Raw genomic sequence first — 25,545 nt, 5'->3', positions numbered from 1 at the left:
AGATAGTGCTGCTGATGGCTATCTTTCGGAGAGAGCTCTATTGATTTGGCTGGGGTAAATAATTGGTTGGGTCTACAAGCTGTCATGTTCGGCCTGATTGCCGAGCATCGGTGGTCCCGAGCAGTTATCTTCCTCCATATCCCGCTCTGATCCTCCTCTAGCCTCCTTAGTGTATCTCTACATTTATCGATCAGGACCCTATATGACCATTCTCCCGCCCCCCTAAATTTAGCGGATAATCCCTGTCCCAAAGAGCCGAGGGCCCGCAAGTTTCCCCCGCTCTCCACTCCCTGTCCTGTTGTAGGAAGAGGGCAGGTACGACGCAGGGAAGCGGCGCGAGCAGAAAACATAATGAGGACGTTTTGGGAAGGGTCAGACATAACGCGGGCTTTCATGGTGTGGCCTAGTTTTCCATGACAGCAGCTACTGCAAAGCGAGGTGCGCGTTAGAATGGTAATGTGTCGCCTGCAGATTTTATTCTATTACCTTAAATATAAAGCATAAATATTCCAACATGTTAGCTTTGTGTCTTTCCATCCATCACAATTAACGCGCCGGAAAATGCGCTCAGGTTTTAAAGTCGAAAAGTGAAATAAAAAGCATCCTGAGGCCGTCAGGCTGCTGCCTCTGCGGTGTGTGTGTGTGTGTGTGTGTGTGTGTGTGCTTCCCAAGCGGGGGAGGAGGAGGGCTGGGGTGTCAAGTTTTGGGAGGCCCTGGCCCACATGCAGCAGCAGCCTCTCTCTTAAGGGTCACTGAGCCGAGGACATGAGAAGAACATTAGCGCCCCCGCTTGAGCGACTGCCTGTACTGCAGCTCCCACTGACTGAGCCAAGAAGGAGCAGGAGCAAACCCGCAGAGCTCTCTTTCCAGTGTATGGAGAAACGCTTCAGCTGCTCCGAGTTCTGCTTTAATGCTTGTTCGTTTATAAAAAAAATAAAAAATAAAAAAAATAATAACTCTACATCCACATAATCCTCGCCAAACTCCCAGGGAGCGGCTACAATATACCCCTACAGGGATTTGGTGATATTTAATTATGGTTTTGTAGAGCACAAATGTACTATGCCTGTTTAAAACCATTTGGATACAGATACTGGATTCCTCTTCCGCGTTATAGGTTTACTTAATGGATATTAAATACTTTTTTTTTTTTTTTTAGATGTGTAGTAAAAGTGCACTTATAAACGAGGTTACACGACGAACCACAAAAATAATAATAATAACGCACAAGTTGCCGGTTACGCAGCACACTGTGTTGGCTTCAAATGGAAGTTTCTGGAAGTTTTAGGGGGAAAAAAAGGGGGGTGAAGTTGTTGAGGGGAGACGTCCGACTTCCTCCTGCCACGTCTGAACCCGGCAGCTGCGTAACTTCCTCTGGAGCTCAGCTGTGGAAGGACAGCGGTGGAGGAGAGGGACACACGTAAATTAATTAACGGTAAAAAAATAAACAAATGCTTACTTATTTTTGTTTATTTTATTTATTTTTTCTTTCGCTGGAGTCATACCAGAGTGGGCTGAACTAGACGGCAGCTGTTTCCCGTCACTCCTGTCGGCAAAATCAATGAGTCGTTTTTTTTCTTCTTTTTTGTGTGTGTGTGTGTGTGAGAGAGAGAGAGAGAGAGAGAGGCAGACCGTTTCTATTTTTTTTATTTTATTATTATTTTCTTTCCTTTTTTTTTTTTTATTTTTCTCCCTTTCATCCGCTCGTTCAGACTGAAAAGCTTCCTTGAAACTCCATCAAAGTTAATTGTCACACACCGCTTTTTGCGCAGCGGGCGAGACACGTTGCCAAGTGGGGAGGAATTAACAAAATCAAGTTGAGTCGGTTTACACAAGCAGGAGCTTTTACAGCAGATAGGAAACCCTGAGGATGTGTTTACGTGGCTTTATCTCGGATGGGAGCGGCGGGGAAACACCTGTAGGAGCAGCCAGTACGCTGATATAAATCTAAATACACAAATTAGCCAAATCATAAGGTACACCAGTGTCAAATAATTCATTCTAATGCAGCAGCCCTGCTCTAAATCCTAAGTTCACGGCTGTTATAATGCTCAGTTTATGTCGAAACAGCGTCAGGAAGGCGGTAATTCAACTGCATGATCGTTTTTTTGGAGGATGCAGTTTGTGGTGCCGTTAAACTGTGTTTGTTATCCGACTAAAACTGTGTGCGCAATTCAATCATACTACAAACCACAGCCTCCACAGTGAAAACACAGTTGAATCAACAGCTCTCTCTCTCTCTCTGTTTATTTGAAACAATCGCCTAATACCACACCCTTCTTGAAGCTAAGCTTTGTTTTCGCTAGTGTACCTAATGAACTGGCAAATGAGCGTATTTGTGTTGAATGCAGCCGAAGTCTTTGCTTGCATTCTAAACAACGCGCTCTCTTCAAAAGCCCTCATTATTATGCGCGCATAACTGCTAGCAAATGTTCGTACTCTTTGTGCTCTCCTCCAGATCTACCATGCTGCCCAGACTGCCTTTCTTCCTCCTGGTTTCTTTGCCGTTCCTCCCGGTGGAAAGCAGCTCCACTAACTCGACCAAGATCCATCCTCCGCCGCGCCCGCCGCCGCCGCCGCCTCCTCCTCTCGGCGACCCGAGCTGGGCTCTGGGCCTGCGCCTCTACAAGGCCCTGCGCTCCGACCCGAGCGCCGTGAACACCGTCTTCTCCCCTCTGCTGGTGGCCTCCTCGCTTGGAGCGCTGGGCGAAGGCTCCGCCGGCAAAACCGCCAGCCAGGTGCAAGACCTCCTCAAGCCGCCGTCCTCCTCCTCCAAAGCAGAAGCGCAGCTCGGGGACCTTCTCTCCGCGGCGTTGAAGAGCGTCGCCGAAGCCAACGGGACCAGCTTTCACTTGCGCGCGTCCTCGGCCGTGTTCGCCAAGCAGGCTCCGGCGATCAGCAAGGCCTTCGCCAAGGAGAGCCAGACCAGGTTCAGGCTGCAGCAGCAGACGCTCGGGAAAGGAGACGGCAAGGCCGACCTGAAGCAGCTCCATGATTGGGCTAAGGCTGGGCTCAGCGGGCTGGAGGGAGCTCCTCTGGGGGCTGAAATCAAGGCTAAGGCTGGAGCGCTGATTCTGGCAAATGCTCTGCACTTTAAAGGTACAATATCTAAAAAATACTAACCAATCAGTGTCTCCAAACCTGGAGAACCTAGGCGATTTAACTGAATGTGAGTGTTAGCAAGGCTGCTAATGTTAGCTGTCTTCCATCCACGTTACCCCTGGACTCTATTAACGAAGGTTTTCAGTGTTCTTCTATGGGAACGAACCCCCATCTAGCAACAGTAACACAGGAAGTGAGGACTTGCACAGGTAGGAGCCATGTGGTTGGTGATCAGCAGACCAGTCAGAAGGCCAGCAAATGGTCAAGTGATCAGATTAACCCTTTCCTCCGATGAGTGGCCCTCAAACGAACCAGATAAGGGCCGGACACGTCACACTCGAGGTGTGAGCGGGGGTCAAACTTAAGGCCGCGTTGTAAGCGGCAGATAAATCGCGTCTCGGCGAATATTTCAAGGCCGTAGCTGCCTGGCTGCAGACGTGACACACGATAGATCAGATTTCAGCCGCGGACTCATTTGGGATTCTACAACTGTTTGCCGCTTTGCATGAGAAATCTTCGAGTGCTAATCTGGCACGCGCCGCTTCTAGTGTTCACACAGCACGGAGAGCCACTTTGCCCGCTCCGTGGCGCGTGCCAGCGTGCCCGCTTGTGCGTCCGCGCGCGCGCGCCTGTGTGTGTTTCCCGCGTGCGTGGATGCGTCGGACTCCAGCTGGTGGACACAGCGGATAAAGGATGATTCCGGGGTCCATCACTGAGAGCTTATTCATCTTCCAACGGGGGGGTTTGGTGGTGATGTGTCATCTTAAATAATTGAGTAACAAGTGTCCAGACTCTCTCCCTCGGTGTCACGCCTAACATCTGTGCTCGGAGCGCTCCAAGTCCGCCGTGGCACAGCTTGGCTCGGTTCTGTTCATTGTGACAGGCTGCGGCGGTGGAAAGTAGTCAATGTTTCTGCGCGGATGCAGCCTCCATCTGCGATTTAACGGTTTCATCCCAAAAACATATCCATCTATTTCTTATCAGGGGCTCATTGCCGCGCCCTAAAGGTGCTATTAAAGCTCAACTTTTAAACTCGTTCAGGGCCCGGCGGGGGTTTTGTTCCCACTACTTCGTCATGAGTAATATTTTCCATTTTCATAACTTTTTAGGAATGTAATCTACCATCTCTCCGAGCTTACATTTGTATGCCGGCTGACGCGGAATCTCATCTTTGTTTGCAGTCGCCACAAAAGATGATGATGTGTTAAATATATCCCTCCTGTTTTGTCTTCCTCTTTTCTCTGTTTTTCGTGCCTTTGTCATCGTTTATCGCGAGTCTAATCTACCCCCGTCTCCTCTTCCTCCACCCCACCCCACCCCCCCCCCTCGCGCGTCTCCTCTGCTCACATCCTTATCTGCGCCTATCTGCCTCTATTCCTTCTGTTTCCTCCTGCAGGTACTCCTTTTATTAGGCGCGAAGACGGCGCGGCTGCTGAAGTGAAAACAGGTTGCCAGCAGATAGAAAGCAGCCCTCCCAAAAAAAAAAAAAAAGATTATAAAGTATATTGATAAGCAATTTAATTAATTTTCTTTGTTTGATGTTTTGACTTCATTACAGTTTTTTTTTTTATTATTATTATTATTATTGGTTGGTTCATTAATTTTGTGGGGGAAACATACAAATTAGATTATACAGTAGATTGCAGCACACAAATTAGATTACAGAAAATTGGATTCCTTTAGTTTTGATTTATAATTTAAAAACGGTCATAGTTTGCCTCTTACTACCATACTCTGTTTTTTAAACTTCATTTTTATCCTATTTTTTATTTCTTTAAGGATCCTAAAGCAGCTCATAGTGTGGCTATTGAGATGGTTCCAGCTTTTTTTATTAACTTTTTTTGTCTTTGGCTCACAGTTGACGCTTTCCTCTCTCGTTTTGTTTAACTTTCGTTAAAAAGTTCTTTGCCGTCCGTGTACACGACGTCCAGGCGAAGGGAAGGTCGGGGCCGGTCGGTCGTGGAACATGTTTATAAGAGAGAAATGTTTAAAAGTTGAGAGAAAGACGGGTAAAAGGAGACATTTTCTGTTTGGGAAAAGGGGGGGGACAAAGAAATGTGGATAAAGAGCCTGCAGAGAGACAGAGAGAGAGAGAGAGAGGGTGAAAGAGGTTGACGGACGTGGTGGAGGCATGTGAAAGGCCTGCTTTGGGAGTTCCGGTCCACACTGGTTAATTAATTCAGGCTTTGTCTCCGAGAAACAAACACTAACAGGAAAAGAAAATAATATTGAACGGAGGAATTTATACAGGGCAGCGCGACAACTTGGGGGACTAAAGAAGCAGAGCACATTTAACCTCTAATAATGGCTCCTGAAATACCACAACTAATCAAAAGTTGATGAGGGAGGAGAGGGAGGAGAGGGAGCCGGCCGTCGACTGTGCTCTGGGTTTTGAAGTTTACAGTACCAGTCTGGTGAGGAGTGTGAGCGGTGCAATTGTCTCATCGTTCATTGCCGATGGATATTAATGGACTCGGGTTTCATGTGAACTCTCTGCTGCAGCGTTGCGCTACACCAGCCACACACAGAGATCAACAGACTCGGCTGTGCGCGCCGGTGAGGTCATTAAATCCCCGCTCCGGTTTACGGCACATGTTTTCCGCGCTGTAGGGAAAATTGTTCATCGTCGTGACATCATTTCAGCAACACGGTTGCCACTTCGGGTCACCTTCAGCCTGTCGTCTTTGAATTCCAGGGCGATCAGATTTCTCTGGTCTGCCACGGGAAGCGGAGTGAATGTCTGAGACGTGTGCTAGCACGCCGGGGAGGGAAAATCTCATGCCGCTGTTGCTGTGATTTGTGATTGGCCGGGCTCCAGCAGAGCCTGGGAGGATTTTTGTTTTTGAAAGGCAACACTGGGGTTGAAATAATTAGTTAATTGATCAACAGAAAATGAATCAAAGTCAAATTTGATGATCTGTCGGACGATTTGTAGCAGCAGTCTTGCTCTTTAATTACACTTCATTAGTCATAAGCGGCGCTAGTCAGCCTGTGGAAAAGAAAAACAACATTTATATTCCTTCAGTGTGTTTATGAGCATAGACTGTATATAAATATGGACAAAGTGTCTCCACTTCCTTGCATTGGCTATTTTCCCGGGGATACGGGCAGCGCTATCTTCCGATTTTGGAGCCAGAGTCTGCGCAGTACGGTCCGAGAGTGGAGCCATGATATCAACGACCACACTTCCTCCAGACTCCCTCGCATTTTTCTTTAATTAATACTACGCTCTGCTCTACCTCCACCAGCTACAAGGAAATGTTGGATTATACAAGTTTTTACAAGTTTGTCATTTTTTTTTTTTTTTTTTACAACTCTCACGGCCGTACGGGATCGCTTCACAGAGTGGTTGGCATGGCAACTGGTAGTTGCCATTATGTCACATCCTGTTTCTATAGCGTCAAATAACTAAAACGAAACTAGTCCAAACAATTGTCGCATGAACATGCATCAACATTATATTAACTACGTAAAATGACAGAAACCATCCTTGAAAAACAATGTTTCAGTGTTTTAGTATTACCCAAGTCCCATCCACTAACATGGGAGGAGGCGGAGCTTATGACCTATACTGCAGCCAGCCACCAGGGGGAGCTCTACTTGCTTTGGCTTCACTTTAGAGGAGCTGTTCCGCCGTCCATCTTTTATACAGTCTATGGTTTGGAGGGTTCTAGGGTTCTCAGGTTCAAGACACACCTTGCGATGTCAACCTAGACACATCATCAGTGATGTAACCTGCGGTCATCGGGTGCTTCGGGTCTTTCAACTTCATACACCCGCGCCCAGGTGACCCAGCCAGAGGTGATCAGTCCCCGGCTCGGGTCTAGGTAGCTTGTGTGGTCCACGGATCGCCCCCTCTTGATCCACACCCATCTTGACGCCTTCTCATCTTTAGACGTTGAAAGAAGTCCTTCCAAACACTAAATGTTGGACTATCTTTTACAAAATGTATTTAAAAACAACAAAACAATGTAATCAAGGTTTTAGGATTTGGACCATTCTTTTTAGCCCTGTTAGCAGCATGGTTCAGAGGGGTAGTATGGTTCATTGGTTCGTTGGAACATCTAATTAGGTGTTCATCTGCAAAATCCAAGTCAGAGCATTTGCTGTCATCCTATAGGCAGAACTTTGGCAAACAGGATTAACATGTTTAAGTGTATTTTAAGTTCAGTTATGAACAACATGGGCAAAAAAAGTACACTTCACACTTTTTTCAATGTAAGTATTTAATCAAAAAAGTAGCAATCACTCTCCAGACGTTGGCAATCTGAGCATTTGACTTCTCTGGCCTCCTTGCACCTCAGCTTTGTGTTCTGAGTGCCGCGGTCTTTTCAATTATTAATCAATAGTGTGAATCATCATTAGCCGTAGCCGCGGCCAGACTCATTCACAAAGAGCTGAATGGGTACAAGTCATAATCTGTCGACCTCAGTGCTCCATCCAGCGCGGCCCTGCTCTATTGAACGGACCAGCGGCTTTGAGAATGTGTCGTGAGGTTATTGCAACAGTAATTCCACTACTCTTAGCCCCTCTTAAACTGACAGCTGTCGGGGGGTTAGCGGGGCCAAGTGGGACGTGTTCAGCAGTGACTGGGATGCGGCGGCCTTAAGGGCTTCACAGCTGCCTCGATATAGCGCTCCAGCTCGGCAGCTGTGAGAACAGTATACATTTTTAAATGGGCAGCACATATCGATGATTTATGAGCAGTGTCAGCCAGTGTCAGTGTGTGTGAGGCCTATAGGTACTCCGTGAACATGGCATTGTTAAACCTCATGTTCACTATTTCACCTTTTTCAATCATTGATTATGTTCTTACAGTTTTCCCGCATCAACCGGTCCGTATTTAAATCGTCTGTCTTTGTGCAGGGCTGTGGGAGAGGGAGTTCAGCGAGGAGAGCGCAGACCGTCGTACCTTCTTGGGGAAGAAATACACCAGAGTGGTGATGATGCACAGAGCAGGTAAAAAAACAAAACAACAAAAAAAAAAAAACACAGTCTGTCACCGCTGTTCTCCTGCCAGAAAATAAATGCAGCGAAAAAGGAATCAAGCTCCGAAATGGCTTGAACATCTGTAAGGTCCAATCTGCTTCTCTCTTATTTATCCCTGTGTACCTTATGATTTATGGAGCACCCCTTTCATATTTCATGCATTGTCTAAAAACAACGAGGCTGAGGGAACTTCTGCTCTGACGGCGCTAAGAGTTGTCGAGATTGTGAAAATGACACTTAAATGTCATTTTCGATTCATGAGCGTGATCGCTGCAGTGATCTGTTGTCAACCTGTCGCGGCCTTCCTTCAATTTAGGGCTGAAGCTGAACTCAACTTCAGCTCATTTAAGCAGTCGGCGCCACGTGACCTGCGGTGACACAGCTGGAAAAAAGAAAGCAAGTCTGAGCTCACATCCAAGAGAAGTGCCGTTCAGAGCAGAACGACTCCACTGAACCGCTGCTGAAAAGTTGAAATGTTACGCCTCTCCTCGACTCTTTGGTCTTTCCTGCCGGCTTCTTCCGGCTTCTTCTCCTGCAGGTCTGTTCCGTCTCCACGAAGACGTCGAGAACATGGTGCAGGTTTTGGAGGCGCCTCTGTGGGGAGGCAAGGCCGGCCTCGTGCTCCTGCTGCCCTTTCACGTCGAAGATCTGGCTCGGTTGGAGAAGCTGCTGACCCTGGAGCGTCTCTCCAAGTGGCTGGAGAAGGCCAGTGTCACCAGCGTGGCCGTCTCTCTGCCCAAGGCCAACATCACCAGCGCGCTCAGTCTGCAGGTTGGTACAGGATCGAGGTAAACCATTATTAATTCACAATTGAATAACTGTTGAGTCCTGCATGGTTCACACTGATTCATTATGCCTCTGTTCCGTGGCAGCCATAGGACACCGTGATTCTAGCAGCTCTGATGTACGTGCTGATAGAAGATTGGCTTGATCAGAGTCGCTGCGACACATTTTTTTCGTTTTAGGGTCACGTCATGGAACAAAGGCTTTATTTTATCTTCTAGATCGGGTCTTTTGGTTGTCCCCTCCTTTCTCCTTTCCCAGTGGACGTGCACGCTTCTGCAGCATGTCCACATTAACTGGGGCTGCTGCATTCATTAGCTGGGGCTTCTCCCCGTGTGCTGCCTCTGGCAAATCCTCGGAGTGAGCGCGGTCTACCAGGTGCACCATCCTCCTCAAATGAAGCCCAGATGAGGCCCACATTGAATTAGCCTCTTTTTTTAGAGTCACCTTAGCTACCCTAGAAATACGCTTGTGTCTTGTGTCTGTCTGATAAATTTTAGTTCCTACTTTGCTCTGTGTTCTTTGCATTTGTACCCAGAAGAATGGACTGACTTTCTTTTCAGTTCCTTGAATGTGCTACGCCGACGTTGTTGCTCATCTCTTTAATACTGTTGTGGAATTTGACAGAGGGGATGCCGGCGCGCGGCCTCAGTTGCGGTTTCTTTGTTCATTCATTTCCTGTGCCCTGGCTCGCCATCATTTTTCACTCCACCTGATATGCTTAGACATATTACGAAGCAGTGCAGCCATCATCCTCACTGTTTCCTTGCTTCCTTTTCTACATCTATTATTCTTTATTCACTGACTGTGTCTTGGCCAGCTCCTCTTCCTAGCATACCCTCTTCAATAGTCATTTTTCCTCTATTCATATGCAGAGAATGTCTTTTCTCTTTCCTCCTCACTTGGCTCGGCCTCCTCCATGTTGGGCTGTGTTTCTCGCTTGTCAGTTCTTCCCCTTTATTTCTTTTACATGCATTCTGCACCTGTGACCCCCTGTTTCTTGCATAGTTTTGTGACTTCCACTTCCTTTTAGTGCTCTTAGTAACTGAAGCGGTGAGCCGGTCTGCTCCTTCCAGCTCAGTGCAGGCTGACTCGGGTAGTTGTAAATGTCTCTCCTTCCCATTTGTCTCCCTCCCTCTTCTCCCTTGATGTGATAAGCATCCAGATGTACATATAGCGTCAGGCTCTAAAAGCTTTCTGAAGTGAATCCAACCCTGGCTGCTAGGAGGCTAAGAGTGGTCTGCGGATGACCATGACCTGTCCCTCCTTGGAGGGGCCCCCAAGCCTCCCTCACACCTCCTTTTACAAGAGCACAAAGGTTACGCCTCAGATCAGCTGGTAGTCTCAATCTCTGCCCCTGTTACCCCCAGAGCCAGCAGGTAGCTGGTCAGAGTCAGGAGAGAGGAGACTAGAAGTAGTGCCAGGCTGACGGGAAGCAGCTTTGTGGCAGCTGATGCTAATGTGAGTTCTTGGGGGATGTTAGTGTTCATACAGGTAAAACTGCACTCAGTTGGTCTGCTGACTGGAAGGTAAGAGAATTGTCAAGCTGGTGGAAGAGCACTTCTTTGATCGGGGTCAAAAGGACCCACATGGACTTCCACATATATAGAACATCCTGTTGAGGGGGAAAGTTTCTGTATTTAGGTGTTCACAGTAGTTGCAGTAAAAGTTAACTTTTGTCACTGTCATATGTCAAATAGACTTAGACAGACTTTAATCATCCACAAGGGAAATTACTTGGTCACAGTAGCTCAGTTGCACATTAAAAAAAAAAAAAAAAAAACGCTCTTGAGAACCGCTAGTAAAAAGAAGAACAGGTGAAGATGGTTAAAAAATAAAAATAATACAAAAAAATCTAAAGTTAAATTAGATTAAATACAAATTAAATAAAAATAAATAAAAATCTAGTCAAATAAAATAATATAAAATACACTATATTACCAAAAGTATTCGCTCACCTGCCTTTACTCATTCTATGAACTGAAGTGCCATCCCATTCCTAACTCATAGAATTCAATATGATGTCGGTCCACCTTTTGCAGCTATTACAGCTTCAACTCTTCTGGGAAGACTGTCCACAAGGTTGAGGAGAGTGTTTATAGGAATTTTTGACCATTCTTCCAAAAGCGCATTGGTGAGGTCACACACTGATGTTGGTCGAGAAGGCCTGGCTCTCAGTCTCCGCTCTAATTCATCCCAAAGGTGTTCTATCGGGTTCAGGTCAGGACTCTGTGCAGGCCAGTCAAGTTCATCCACACCAGACTCTGTCATCCACGTCTTTATGGACCTTGCTTTGTGCACTGGTGCACAGTCATGTTGGAAGAGGAAGGGGCCCGCTCCAAACTGTTCCCACAAGGTTGGGAGCATGGAATTGTCCAAAATGTTTTGGTATCCTGAAGCATTCAATGTTCCTTTCACTGGAACTAAGGGGCCAAGCCCAGCTCCTGAAAAACAACCCCATACCATAATTCCTCCTCCACCAAATTTCACAGTTGGCACAATGCAATCTGAAATGTACCGTTCTCCTGGCAACCTCCAAACCCAGACTCGTCCATCAGATTGCCAGATGGAAAAGCGTGATTCATCACTCCAGAGAACGCGTCTCCACTGCTCTAGAGGCCAGTGGCGGCGTGCTTTACACCATTGCATCCGACGCCTTGCATTGCACTTGGTGATGTGTGGCTTGGCTGCAGCTGCTCGGCCATGGAAACCCATTCCATGAAGCTCTCTGCGTACTGTACTTGGGCTAATCTGAAGGTCACATGAAGTTTGTAGCTCTGTAGCAATTGACTGTGCAGAAAGTCGGCGACCTCTTTGCACTATGCGCTTCAGCATCCGCTGACCCCTCTCCGTCACTTTACGTGGCCTACCACTTCGTGGCTGAGTTGCTGTTTTTCCCAAACGCTTCCATTTTGTTATAATAGAGCTGACAGTTGACTGTGGAATATTTAGGAGCGAGGAAATTTCACGACTGGATTTGTTGCACAAGTGGCATCCTATGACAGTTCCACGCTGGAATTCACTGAGCTCCTGAGAGCGGCCCATTCTTTCACAAATGTCTTGTTTCACAGTCTGCATGCCTGAGTGCTTGAATTTATACACCTGGGGCCAGGCCAAGTGATTAGAACACCTGATTCTGATCATTTGAATGGGTGAGCGAATACTTTTGGTAATATAGTGTAGTTGAAGCAAAAAAATTTACAAAATGTGCATTGGCGCCTCTCGCCTGATGAGAGCTGGGATAGGCTCCAGCACCCCCCAGCACACCCTTCACCGGACAAGTGGTTACAGAAGATGAATGAATGAATGAATGAATTACTACTAAATTCGGCCAACCTTATTTTTCTCAGGCCACATGATCCATATATTGAGGGTCCAAAAGCTCAAAGCTTAAAGGAGAACTACTTTTTTTTACAACCTGGACCTTATTTCTGGCATAAAATACAATCGTTTACTCACTCATATAACTTTGGTTGTTATTTGGAGTCGTTCGTCAGATATTTAGATCCGCGTATGTCCATATAGTGGGAGTGAATGGGGCACCGAAACGCAGTCTCTAAATAACGCATTATCTGCCGCGAAACTCGTTCATTTCACCAATATTTTGTTATGATACGCTAGTGCTATTCCCCGTTGAGTCCAGAGTTACCTGTTACTGTTACCTCTGACCTGGATGATGTCATCTCTAAGCGCCGCGGACACACCGCGCAGCTTGTTTACCTGTAATTTGCTACTGCTAGTTTTTTGCAACGTGGCTGAATATTTTTTCTGATTCTGAGGTTGTAGACGATGACTTTGTTTATGATGGACGTCCTTACCGTTTTGAGCCAGAGTATACGGATGAGGAATAGCACTAGCGTATCATGACAAAATATTGGTGAAATGAACGAGTTTCGTGGCAGATAATGCGTTATTTAGAGGCTGCGTTTCGGTGCCCCAGTCACTCCCACTATATGGATATATATGGATGTAAATATCTGACGAACGACTCCAAATAACACCAAAGTTATATGGGTGAGTAAACGATCGTATTTTATGCCAGAAATAAGGTCCAGGTTGTAAAAAAACAGTTCCCCTTTAAAAGAAAGGACTTATCACATTCTTGGTGTGTGAACTACAGAAAAAGCCCCAGTAGTGTTGGTATTTTCTCCATGTAGCTTGGCAGGAGACCAATCTGGCCACAGCCATGTTTAAATTTGGTCTATCATCAGGTCACTTACGGAATTTGTGTATGTGACATCAGAAATGACCTTTCACGGGAGACGTTTGCCATTTAAACTGGTAAAAGCTGTGGCTTGAAATAAGAGGCCGCCGCATGAACACTTTGTACCTTGCTCTTTGCCTGAAGAAAGAGATTTGTTAGTCTTTCCTTTTAACATGTGCGGGCTGGATGTCATAAAGTAAAGCAGGAGCAGTAGAGCGGTAAAGAAAGAACTGACATTTAAGACTTTAGCTAGCCGTGATGAAAACAATCTTAGGTTGACCATATAGTTGGACATCTGTGATACTCATTGTTAGCCATCAGGTAGAGAGAGGGTTCAGATGGATGCATAGCAAATTTTTACAGATAGTTGCACAAACTGTTGCTAGCTAGCTACGTACATACTGGCAGCTATATGAAAAGAGTCTGTGCCTAGTGTTAAATATTTCTATTTCCTTTCCTTGTCTCCTTACATTTTTGGAGTGAAGGCCTAGAGTACAACCTCGGTACTGGCACAATTTTTTGCTTACGTTAGGACTTTTCCAACATGCTTGGATGCGTCTTTGCCTGAATTCCCACGACATGGAGAAACCCCACCATCTTCTAGCATGTTTTCATTGCACTTAACGCTCACTCTGCTTCTAATATTTGCACTGCAATCAGTCTGAATTCACCCTATAAATACCCAGTAGTTGGTTGTTGGTAAAATGGTTGTGGCTGAGTGAGAAAGACATAGTAAGCAAAAAAAAGGGGGGGTGGGGGTAGAGAGGGAGAGTTTAGTTGAACCTGACAGATACAGAGGGTACGCCAGTAAAATCCATTTCCCCAGGGCAGGTTACGCAGACTGGAACCTATTACCATGTCCTCCTCATATGCACATTGTAACCTCATCATGGACTGATGAAATCCTCTTTGCCCTCTTTCTGGTTTAACAAACATCTCTGTAGAGCGGCGCTGCCATGTTTTTTCTGCTAGCCATGCCCCGAAGAACAAGCTTTTGACATTAACATTGTCAGGACACTCTGGGGAGGAGGCTGTAATCTAGAACTAAAGCTGGAAACAACTCCCTTTGACACGGCTATGACTTTGCCAGGGAAAGAGCAGAAAACACGCTGTTGCACAAATCCTCTTTTGTCTCTTCCAGGGAGTTTACCAGACAGGAGAAGGAAAAAGTCCTGTAAATAAACTAAAAGTAGCTCCACAGTTCTCTCATTATGTAACCTAATTATGGATAAGCGCATCAGTGTTTTGGCCCCTGTTTGTCTGACTCGTCAGGAGTTTGCTCTCTCAAGAAAAAGATTCGAGAAATCATTATGAAAGGGCTAAAGCCCTGAACAAACCTCCAACCCTCTCCAATCTCGCTGCGTCTGTCTGCCCAACCCTTTAGGCCAGTGACAGCATGCCATGTCTATTCTGACAATCATTTTTCCCCGGTTGGGTCAGACAAATAATTGCTCATCACCGTGCATTAATGCTGTTTACCACTCTATCTGTCAGCGCTCGAGACGGCCATGGACTCCTGAGATTAGAGGGCGGCATCTGAGCAAACAGAAGATCATAGCAGTGCGTGCATCTGCGCGTGCACCCCCCCCCCCCCCCCCAAAAAAAACACTTGTGTGGAAATGAGAACAGATGAAATCACGCACATCTGAGTCATGTCCAAGCGCACCCATTCCCCGCTTCACCTCTGTCCTCTCTGTCGTATCAGTTCCCGGGGATCTGAATCCTTTCTGTGGGTCTCACATGTGCTTCCAATACAGTATCGCCGAGCGTCTGCACCTTGGCTCTGCTGACCTGAATAGGAGTGACATTCAGCAGGCATGTGAGCAGGAGAGGCTGGAAGCGGAGGGTCAATGATTGCTTGGGGACAAGGTGGAAAGCTTAACCAAGAACTATAAATAGCTGCAGAGTTTGTTCTTTTCTGTCTGTCTCCCTATTTGTGGTGTTTTCCTCTGGTGAGGAGCAGACTGTGTCGGGGTCTGTAGCCAGAGACGGAGAACCCTCTTAACAAGCCTGGCCCAGAGGTCACTGAATAAACCACCCTCATCGCTCACCCCCTCTCCCCCTCCCACTCTCTCTGATCTACTGCTGACCAGCCCACACACACACACACACACACACACACACACACATTCTCACATAGACACTAATGGCCAAGCTTGAGCTCCATTCTGGCTATATCTCCAATTGGTGACTAAGACATATGAGTGTGCACCAGAGAGCTCACTCAATCATGGCTAATGAGGTCAAAAGGCCATCAAATATTTACAAGAGCACACTCCGCGGTGTACAGTGTCGAGGGGCAGCTGTTTTAACTCAGCTACCATAGCCTCGCATCATATGAATTAATCAGATGTGTTTCATGGCCATTAGTTAAACATCTCACTAAAGGCTAAGGATTTTTTTTTTTATTCCCCTTTTTCTGTTTGTGCTGAAATGGCCTTGTGGAATAAAGAGCTGCTCATGTGTATCTGTGAACGAGCGAATGAGACACACTGAGTGCATTGACTGTGCAGGAGAGGTAAAAGCCCATGTAAATAAGATGAAAATAGGAGTATTGCTGATGAGACTCAATAAAGAGGTGGAGGCTCTTTGAAGCCTCAGGAGAGCTGACGATGTGAGAGAAAGGGAAAGGGTTTTTTCTTTTTTTTTTTAAAGCCTGCATCAAATGTGTCCATGAAATGGAGCTGCGATGATGCCAGAGCCACATACTGCATGCTCAAAATCGCCCACGCGGGATTATAAGGGCAGCGTTAAATTAGGATGAACATGTTTGTAGTTGTTTAAGGTTAGCCTAAAAGAGTGATTTAGCAAGTGTTACTGGTAAGCCAGGAGGGAAATATGAAGTGTAAGCTACCGCCGCGATCGACTGGACCAGTTCGGGTCGAATTCGTTCCGGTGTGGATCGGCAAGTGCAAAGGTGCAACTGTACAATGTGTGGTTTGGGAGGTGTTTAACGCATTGGTCTTCAACATTTTGTATGCGTCCATGCTGGCGACACCTGTGGCACGAAGCATTATGCTGTTGGGTTGTCCGTACATACAATCCTTTTGACTGTCCCATATTTGTGACGGAATTTCCTCACAGTTGTCTCAAACTTTCATTTGGCTTCAAAGATGAACTGAACAGATTTTGGTGGTCCAAAGAAGAAGCTTTTATTACTGGACTTGTAGAGTTTTTTGAGAAGATGTTTCACCACTCACCTGAGTAGCTTCTTCTATTCTAAGGGACTGATGGGAAATTTGAGATTTAAGGCCTACTTAGATGTAAGGCCTAGGTTTAAAGTCTACTTAAACCTCAAACTTCCCACCAGTCCCCTAGAACTGAAGAAGCTACTCGGATGAGTGGTGAAACGTCTTCTCAAAAAACTCTACAAGTCCAGTTACCTTTTTTTAAACGCTTTCTTGGATGTACCATGACCTGGATGACTGAGAACCTTCACAGACATCTTGGTGGTTAAAGTTCAGAGGTAAAGGTCACTCACAGCCAACCCATTATTGCTGATGTGATCAATATCACCCTGAGGAAATTATGAAATCCAAGGCTCTCTAGGCGGACATGGAAGTAAACTACAACTTGACTGGTTGGTGGAGTCATACAACAAAGGGTTGTTATTCTAGTTGAGATTATATTTAATGCAAAAGGAGGAGAGAGAGGGAGATGCAACTAAGTTCCTCAGCCAGAACTGAACCGGGGAGGCTCGTGGTTAGGTACAAGCTGTAACCGTTCCACCGCTGTAGTGCTACAATATTTGATATTTACAGTTGAAACTGGAGCGTTTGACTTCATATAGCATACTTTGGAAGGTAGTTTTAATCCTACAAGATGACAAGACCACAAAGGAATACATCTTGCCATGTTTCAAGCTACAGTATGTGCACGTGTCTATAAAATATAGATCGACCAGTTAGCGTTCAGTGAAGAACTCGTTTTGTGTGTGATGAGACCCTACGAAGCGTCTTTGCCCAAATTTTGTAATTTTTGGATGTGCATCCCCGTTTTCTTTGCAACTTTCGTAGTTCTGTGTAAAAGAAAAAAGCACCTGGCATGAAAAACAATAAAATACTGGCAGAAAATTATGATGGACTAGTAAAATGATAGAAGAAGTAATAAATGGCTCAGTGAGCTGACTGCTAATTGGTTAATCATGTCACAGATTTTCATCAAAAATGACAAACAGTCCCCAGAGCCAGTTTCTTATTTGAGAAGATTTCTGCTTCTCTGTGTCTTGGGGTTTGCACTGTTACTGTAGCAGAAAATAAGCAGCCCGAACACCATTATTTCACACTTTCCTGACATTTCATAGCCCTAATAAACAGTCAGCCAATAATGCGTTGAGTTAAATTATTGCCAGTGACCTCAGTCCCATTTGTGTTGCAAGCCTTGTGCAACAAATGAGTCCACGCAAGCTTATTTATTAAACTGAGCGTAACAGCTCCTTCAAAAACATGGGACTGTTTGACACCAGTGATGGATGAGTAAAGTGTGGGAGGTAGAAGTAAAGTCAAATAACACAAAAGCGAACTCAGCTGAAGTGAAGGCCATGTGCAGGTCATCTTGGCAACAAAAACACAATCAAACTCCTAGGATAGTAGCCCTTACACGTACATCCTTTGGGCAATCTCTCTTGAGGTGCTGCCAACCAACTTTGACAGACCTTTTAACACCGCTACTCCTTCAGGACAGACAGCTGAAGAGCCTTACAGAGAGGCCATTGCAATGGTGCAATGAGATTTATTGTGTTATTTAGGTTTTGGTCAGGGCCGTGGCACCGCTGAAGTCCACCTCTGGCCCTGTCTCATCCAAACTGAGTGTTTTTTCTTCTTTTTCCTGCATTTAAATCTCTAATTTTAGCAATAATTTGCAGGGGATGCTGTTTTTGATGGATGTCAATGGATGTCAGCTTTTTGTTTTGAACTGGATTTCACAGTTTTTTGTTCTTGCAGGATTAGAATGAGAGAAATATAGTTGAATTTACCCATTTGAAATGTGTATTGGATGTGCAAATTGCAGAGAAAGCATCACTAAGACAAAAACAAAAAAACAGACACGATCACAAACATGGCATTTCATGAAATTTCTACTTGCACTCTTGTTTTACTTTTAAGGTGAAACATCTCTGTCTCTTAGATTCTTTTTTTTTTTTTTTTTAGGGTTTCTTAGGCACCGTCTCGCAGTAGTTTCATTTCGTTTTCCTTTGCTTTCATCTTACCGTTTTGCCATTGCCATTATTAAAGCTACTCTGCCTTTTTAAAATCATCTCTAATAACCCCTCGCAGTTGAAGCTGTAACGCGTCCTAGCTGCCACAACCTGTCCCCATGAAAACCCCCACAGGTACACCCAACAAGCTACTTAGTGGGCTCAGCCACTGAGGTGAAATAATGTGACACTGAGTGCTCCGCGCCTGAGGGTTGATGCCATGCCACCTTAGGCTTGGTTAGACTGCACCGCTGTAGGCCAAGTAAGCCCCCCCAACACACTCACACACACAGAGGAAACCACCAGCTGACAATGCCCGTGGCTCTCACTCGCAGACAAATAGCTTCGTTGATGCGGCGTGCGAGGCATCAGCAGTCCGACCGTTGCTGTTCCATCTAAGATTCATGTGGTGCGTCAGAGAGAAAGGGCAACCAAAGAGCACCTCCCTGAGGTTTCTTTCCCCATATAATGCGGTGACACACCTCTGCGGTGCTCAAGCCCTCCTTGGACTCCTCTGACATCCCTTGTCTCTTTCCCATCATACTGCCACAGGGTTGCACCTGGGTCCCTCCATTTTTACACTTTTATGCTTCGAGTTTCTTTTGCCTTGACAAGCAGACAGCAGTCAGAGAGAAAGGACTTGTTGTGCTTTTGCTATACGGGAACTTTTTGTCGTACATTTAGAAGACTCTAGCCCTTTATTGTATGTTTGAGGAACTAAGATCTCCCTTGAGGCGTATCCGTCTCCAGCTTCAGAGAAGGCGCTTTCACAGCACAAGAGGAAGTGTTTGTGTGTTGGTTGGTCATGAACCATCAACAGCTGTTTTAACCATTGTTTACATGTAAAATCGAGTGAATGGTTGGGGTACCTGAAGCCCTGAAGCCTAAATGCAATCTGTTTGTGTTGTTGTCGCTCATTGATGCTGCTATATCAATCACCTGCTGGCTGATGCCTCAGCATTCCTTGTGCCGGTGCAAATGCAAACAGAAAAACTCTTGAAGGTACCCTGTGTAGTTGTCATTGAGTCCCCAGATCAGCTTGGTCACGTGAGAGAATAGTTTTGAAAAGAACAAAGCCAATTCAAAGAAGGAGTTTGGTTTCAGTTTCAGTTTTTAATGACTGGTGGGGAGCTTAGTTTTTTAATTGGAACATCTGTTCATGGTGCCAACCTGAAACTCACATGACTAAGGTCTGTATCAACCCATAAATGGAGGAATTGTCCAGCTGTCTTTGTCCAGCTGTCCTGAATGACCGAGAATCTTCACAGACGCACTTTCCGTTTTTATCGTCAGCTAAAAAACAAATCTTGAAATGACCGACGGTGGAGAAGTCACAAGAGCTCCATATACTGGATTAAAAAAAAATAAAAAAAAGATAAGAATGAGGTGGGGAAGAAAAAGACTGAGTTAGGAACAGAATGGAAGAGGCATGTGGGGCAGATGAGGGATGGGGATGCCAGGGAAGTGGCAGAGCAGCGGAGGAAGACAGTGATGTAGAGGTAGCGAGTGGAGGAAGAGTGGAGGAATAATGGATGAGGACAATAGAAGTGCATTAGAGGAGGAGGTGCTGTGTGTCTCTGCGGTGGCGGCGGTGGTGGTGGTGGTGCAGGAGCTTTGCATGAAAACACTGGGAATGAGAGTGACAGGTGACTACATCTGTATATACATCTACTTATTTCATGTTTAGACAGAAGCGGACATGATACTGTGCAACATCCTCTTGTGTGCACATCTCAACTTTCAGGCCGAGGCAGACGTGTGGTTTTAAGATCCAGGCTGAATTATACAGAGCTATAAGAATGTGGTTTTTAAAGAAGAGCCGAAATCAGTGAGGTGGCAACCCGCAGAGCGTTTACACGTACCCAAACAATGCATCCAAATGATTTACTGTAGTTGTCTGCCGCTAAAAGCCGTTGCCAATAAAGAGTTTAGTCAGCTTAAGGTTTAAACAACGCCAGGAAACGGCATTGTCACCCACTCGTCGTCGTTTCTAGCCGCGGCCCTTTCCCACATCCGCACGCAAGCCCACACAGCCGCGCGTTCACACCCACACATGCTCTCATCTGGCCCCTGGAGAAGCCTGTCACTGTGAGTGGCCCTCTGCCACGGGAGGATAAACTACCTGTCATGACGACGACTTTCTGTGGAATTCATATCAGAGCCAAAACAAAGGAGGTGCCGAGGTCACGGGGCATCACTCTTAAATTATTCATCCTCTGCTTCCTCCTTCCGTCTCCTCCCTGCCTGTCGCCCACTTTGTTCTGCCAGCTCACAACAAGGGCAACTGTCAGCCTCCATACCGTCTCGAATTTGTGGGCACACAGAGTAAATAAACATACTGGTATTTCTTTTTTTTTTTTTTTTTTTTTGAAAAACATATCTCCTTTAGAAGAAAGTTGCTGATTGACTGTTTGAGAGGGAATGTTTCTGTTTGCCTGAATCCTGCGGCGAGGTTCGGGGAAGGGCAGTGTTTGCCTCCAACTTCTGAATGTCATCATGAAATTTTAAAATATGCTTTCCCTCCCACTTGTTGTTTGGTCTCCTCGCGTGCATAATTGATCAGCGTCCCGGCAGCTGCTCGGCCGCGCACACTCGCAGGACGTTTTCCCCGCGTAGAGCGGCCCGGAGGCGAGTCCTTAAATTCCCTCACTCTGTTTTTTTTTTGTTTTTTTTTCTCCCAACTCCAGAAACAGCTGTCCGCTCTGGGACTGACCGACGCCTGGGACCAGAAGGTGGCGGATTTCTCTGGAGTGTCGGACAAGAGCAAAGGGAAGCTGCACCTCGGTGGCGTCGTCCACTGGGCCTCCCTGGAGCTGGCCGCCGAGGCGGGGAAAGGGGACGCGGATCTGGAGGACCAGCACGTGGAAAACGCCAAGCTGTTCTACGCCGACCACCCCTTCGTCCTCTTCGTGAGGGACAACGCCACCGGGGCCCTGCTGCTGATGGGAGCTCTGGACCACGCGGAGGGAGAAGCTTTGCACGACGAGCTGTAGCGTCCTCCGCCGCCTGTCCTTTTCTTCTCGCCTCTCTCCCTTTCACAAAGACTACACTCTGGTTCCTCAGTCAAGACATTGTCATTCACTGTAGCGCACTATCACATCAGACTGCGGCTGGCTGTCATACATTGACACCGCATAGTCTCGCGCTGACTGACACTGACACCGCGGTACCCGACACTTACACACTCGCTCGCGCACGCACGGCAACACCTACATGGCACATATAAATGAAAACACTGTACGAGACATTACTGGCGGCGGTGGCGGATGCGGCTGGAACTTTTGAGAGGCTCACCCGCGCTCACATTGAAGGCCTCAATGATCAAGTCAACACGGGATGACAAACAAGACGAGCGCGCTGACGAACATGCTGACAAGCAGAAGCAGTGGTTGCACTGACACAACACCAGCGCAGCAGCCTCGACAAAGGACTTTAACAAACAGAAGCTCGCAGCGACACCCGAACCCCCCCCCACACACACACCCCTCCTCGTCAGGCAAACACCGGGGCGAGCGGTCGACCGTCGGATCAAGGGTGCCCGTGTGGCCACAAGTCTGAGCTGGCTGGGGCCTCTCTGTGACGGGGTCCCCTGGGCTACATCTGAGGAAGACTGATGGATCAGGCGAGTGCTTATTGATGAGCCAGCTTAATGCTAATGGCTGCAATGCGTTACAGCGCTTGTCAACAACACGGAGGGGACGGGGAACCTTTTAATCTCTTAATGCCATCGGGGGATCGATGACACCGTTATGCCGCTGGAAACGAACATGACTGACATCGCTTGACTTACATGTAACAACCTGGCGTTTAGAGGCATTACAGCTATTTGATTTCCATTTGTATATTAGACTTTTTTATATATATTTACGACCATAATGAGGGACTGGTGCTTTTTACTTTTATCCTCTTGAGCTTGGGGTATCAATACCTTGACCTGCTCTTGATACTAGAAATCAATCAAACATGTCCTATTAATAAATAATACGTGGGGACCGCCACAGCTCAATCTTTCTTTGACAGGAGGCTATTTATATATCTTTTTTTACTTCTACCCTGAATTGACCCGGCTGACACCAAGCCTCAAGGGTGTGTGGAAGTAGATGTAAAGCCTTGAACTAGCATCGGTTATTGGACGTTCGTGACAGCAGTCAATAGCCACAGGTAAAACGCGTTTCTTCCATTTTCATCAATGAACGATTGAGAAATAAAACACAAAAGGGAGGTTTTAACGTTTTGCCATTCAAAACTCTTGGAATATGACGGCGTTATTCGAACGTGTTGAGATTCTAGTAAGACATCGGCAAAAAAAAAAAGTGTATTTTCAGTGTATTTTCCTGAAGGTAAAAGCGTAAACGCGCGCTACATCTGTCCTGTTACGGTGCTAAACAACAACGTCTAGACACACAGCTGGTACGTCTGATTCACAGCATTCAACAAAACGTGTTCTCCGGTGTTCCAGCTTAGCTCCTAAATTAGCCCCCCTCCCTCGCACAGGTCTGCTCGGCAACTGTCACGTTGTCGCGGCTCGCGCGCTGCTCAGGTGTGGGTTGGTGTGTAAATAAACCCCGCTTCAGTGGCAGCCCTCTGCAGCGTCCCCCTGTGCAGCGTGGACCCGCAAAGGGCACTATGCTGCGGGTACACTCCTCGCTGAACAAAACCGCGCTCCCGATTTAGACGAGCCGATGATGGATCCGCGGCCGTCCGCTGTGAGCACATCAATCCTGCTTATTCTAACACCGGCTCCCCCGCTGGCTCACCTTCACATTTTATTCAGCTCAAAACACTGGCAAACACATGCATGTCCACTATCTGCTCACAGGTAGCCAGACATCATATAACTTACAAGAAAAAGGTAAGAAAAGAACTTCTCTGTGGTGTGGAGCGGCTATATTATACCTGCACAAGGGAAGGTACTGTACCGTACACCAATGCTATAAAATATGTTTTAAAAGGACATTGCACCAATAAATACCACAAGTTTCTTTGTACCCTAGCTCGGCAAAATGCTTGGCAATCTTTCTTTCTTTTTGTTTTTAGCTGGAATAGATCTATCTTTTTAAAGGCTAACAATTTATTTTCATAAAAGCACTTCAGCAACAATTGAACAATTCTGTCGGTACTATAGAGTGACCACAACGCAGTGTTCAGTTTGCTGCAATGAAATGGAAATAAATCAGCCGTATGAGGGGGACTCCATCATGGTGCTTTTTCTTTGGATTGCAAGCGGTCACAGCTTTAAAGCTATGGCACAATCCTGAATTCAGTTTTCTTTGGTTGATAGTTTGAAACTTTATTTAAGTTCTCATTAACCCGAGATACGTCCCAAGCCAAAGTTTTTAGAATGCACCAATCTGCAAAATAGTAGCTGAAATATGTTTTTAGACTAACCAACTTATAATATACATATGCTTAATATACTCCTGCGGCAGCTGAAGACATTTATGGTGCACTTCTACACTGCCATCGCTGAGTCCATCACCACCTGGTACGCTGCAGCCTCTGCTGAGGACGAGAGCAGACTGCAGCGTGCCGCTCGCTCTGCAGAGAAGGCGATCTCTCGACGAGCTGTACGCTTCCAGGACTCTGCGGCTGAGATTGTGGCTGATCCCTCTCACCCTGGACACGGATTATTTAGCAGACTCCCCTCTGGCAGGCGGCTGCGATCCATGGGAGTGCAGGACCACTCGCATGGCGAACAGTTTCTTCGCATCTGAAGTGCGCCTGCTGAGCAATGCCAGCCCGCCCCCCATGAACACATCAAACCCACAACCATCCCACTGTAAATGTTCCTGTGGTTGTACAGTGCCTGGCCAAAAAATAAGGTCAGACACAAGATTTATTTCCACCCAGTGTTGCATTTATTTTTCACCAAGATCTTGTATTGATGATGGGAGAGTCTGACCACTGTACAAAGCCTTCTCCAGCTCATCCCAAAGATTCTCAATGGGGTTAAGGTCTGGACTCTGTGGTGGCCAATCCATGTGTGAAAATGATGTCTCATGCTCCCTGAACCACTCCTGATTTGGTGGCATCCTGGCATTGTCATCTTGGAATGACCCGTGAACATCAGGTAAGAAAACAATCCACTGATAGAATAACCTGGTCATTCAGTATATTCAGGTAGTCAGCTGACCTCATTCTTTGGGCACATAATGTTGCTGAACCTAGACCTGAGCAACTGCAGCAACCCCAGATCATAGCACTGCCCCCACAGGCTTGTACAGTAGGCGCTAGGCATGATGGGTGCATCACTTCATCTGCCTCTCTTCTTACCCTGATGCCCCCATCACTCTGGAACAGGGTAAATCTGGACTCTTCAGACCACACGACTTTCTTCCATTGCTCCAGAGTCCAATCTTTATGCTCCCGAGCAAATTGAAGCCTTTTTTCTGGTTAGCCTCACTGATCAGTGGTTTTCTTAAGGCTACACAGCTGTTCAGTCCCAATCCCTTGAGTTCCCTTCACATTGTACGTGTGGAAATGATCTTACTTCACTATTAAACATAGCCCTGAGTTCTACTGTTGTTTTTCTTAATTTGATTTCACCAAACGTTTAAGTGATCGCCAATCAGGAACAATCAGGATTTTTTTCCGACCACATTTCTTCCTGGAAGACGATGGTTCCCCACTATCCTTCCAGTTTTGAATAATGCGTTGGACAGTTCTTAACCCAATTTTAGTGATTTATTCAATCTCCTCAGATGTTTTCTCTGCTTGATGCATGCCAATGATTTGACCCTTCTCAAACAGACTAACATCTTTTCTGCGTCCACAGGATGTGTCTTTAGACATGGTTGTTTAAGAAATGAGACTTTTACTGTCCAAACATACTTGGCAATAAAGTCTTTTCTGATTCTGATTCTAAAGTAAATCCAGCTGTATTTTGAGGAGAGCTGTTTTTTTCTTTTTTTTTCTTTAAAAAAACACATTTGCTGACTATTTATGTTTCTTTTTTCAGTGCATTCCTCCCAGGAGCACTCTGGAAATAGAAATCAGCAATATTTTGGACAGGCAATCGAGGCGAGCCGCGTTATGAGCAGTCTGTGACGACTTGACACCATCTCCGAAGGTAGACTCTCACATGGAGGAAAAAAAAAAAAAAAAAAGGTTTTAAGGGAACTTAATGTTTCATTGCCGTTTTTAAATAAACCATGATGTTAAAGTGAGACCGTGAACTTACTGTCTTCTCCGCCGCATCCCAGTGATGGGTTCAAGTCTTGGACAATCCGAGTGGTAGAAACGAGAGAGAGAGAGCGAAAGAGCACTCAGA

General features: G+C 46.2%; 1 protein-coding gene across 3 annotated transcripts; it reads left to right on the top strand.

Annotated features, from left to right (window-relative positions):
* The first annotated feature begins 1,379 nt into the window (after positions 1 to 1,379).
* Positions 1,380 to 25,323, top strand: serpinh2 (serine (or cysteine) peptidase inhibitor, clade H, member 2). Of its 3 annotated transcripts, XM_084551749.1 has the most exons (5): positions 1,380 to 1,435; positions 2,459 to 3,099; positions 7,969 to 8,061; positions 8,630 to 8,862; positions 20,963 to 22,273. In XM_084551749.1, exons 2-5 carry the CDS (start codon positions 2,466 to 2,468, stop codon positions 21,266 to 21,268), a joined length of 1,266 nt encoding a protein of 421 aa, XP_084407875.1. In that variant the 5' UTR covers positions 1,380 to 1,435; positions 2,459 to 2,465; the 3' UTR covers positions 21,269 to 22,273. The 3 variants fall into 3 exon arrangements, with proteins under 3 accessions (XP_084407875.1, XP_084407876.1, XP_084407874.1); XM_084551750.1 differs by lacking the exons at positions 1,380 to 1,435; positions 20,963 to 22,273 and adding an exon at positions 25,234 to 25,323 and having other exon boundaries at positions 2,419 to 3,099; XM_084551748.1 differs by lacking the exon at positions 1,380 to 1,435 and having other exon boundaries at positions 2,419 to 3,099.
* The last annotated feature ends 222 nt before the right edge of the window (positions 25,324 to 25,545 follow it).

The sequence above is a fragment of the Chelon labrosus genome, assembly GCF_963514085.1.
Source record: "Chelon labrosus genome assembly, chromosome: 1".
Classification (NCBI taxonomy): Eukaryota; Metazoa; Chordata; class Actinopteri; order Mugiliformes; family Mugilidae; genus Chelon; species Chelon labrosus.
This window is presented reverse-complemented; position numbering and strand designations above follow the sequence as displayed.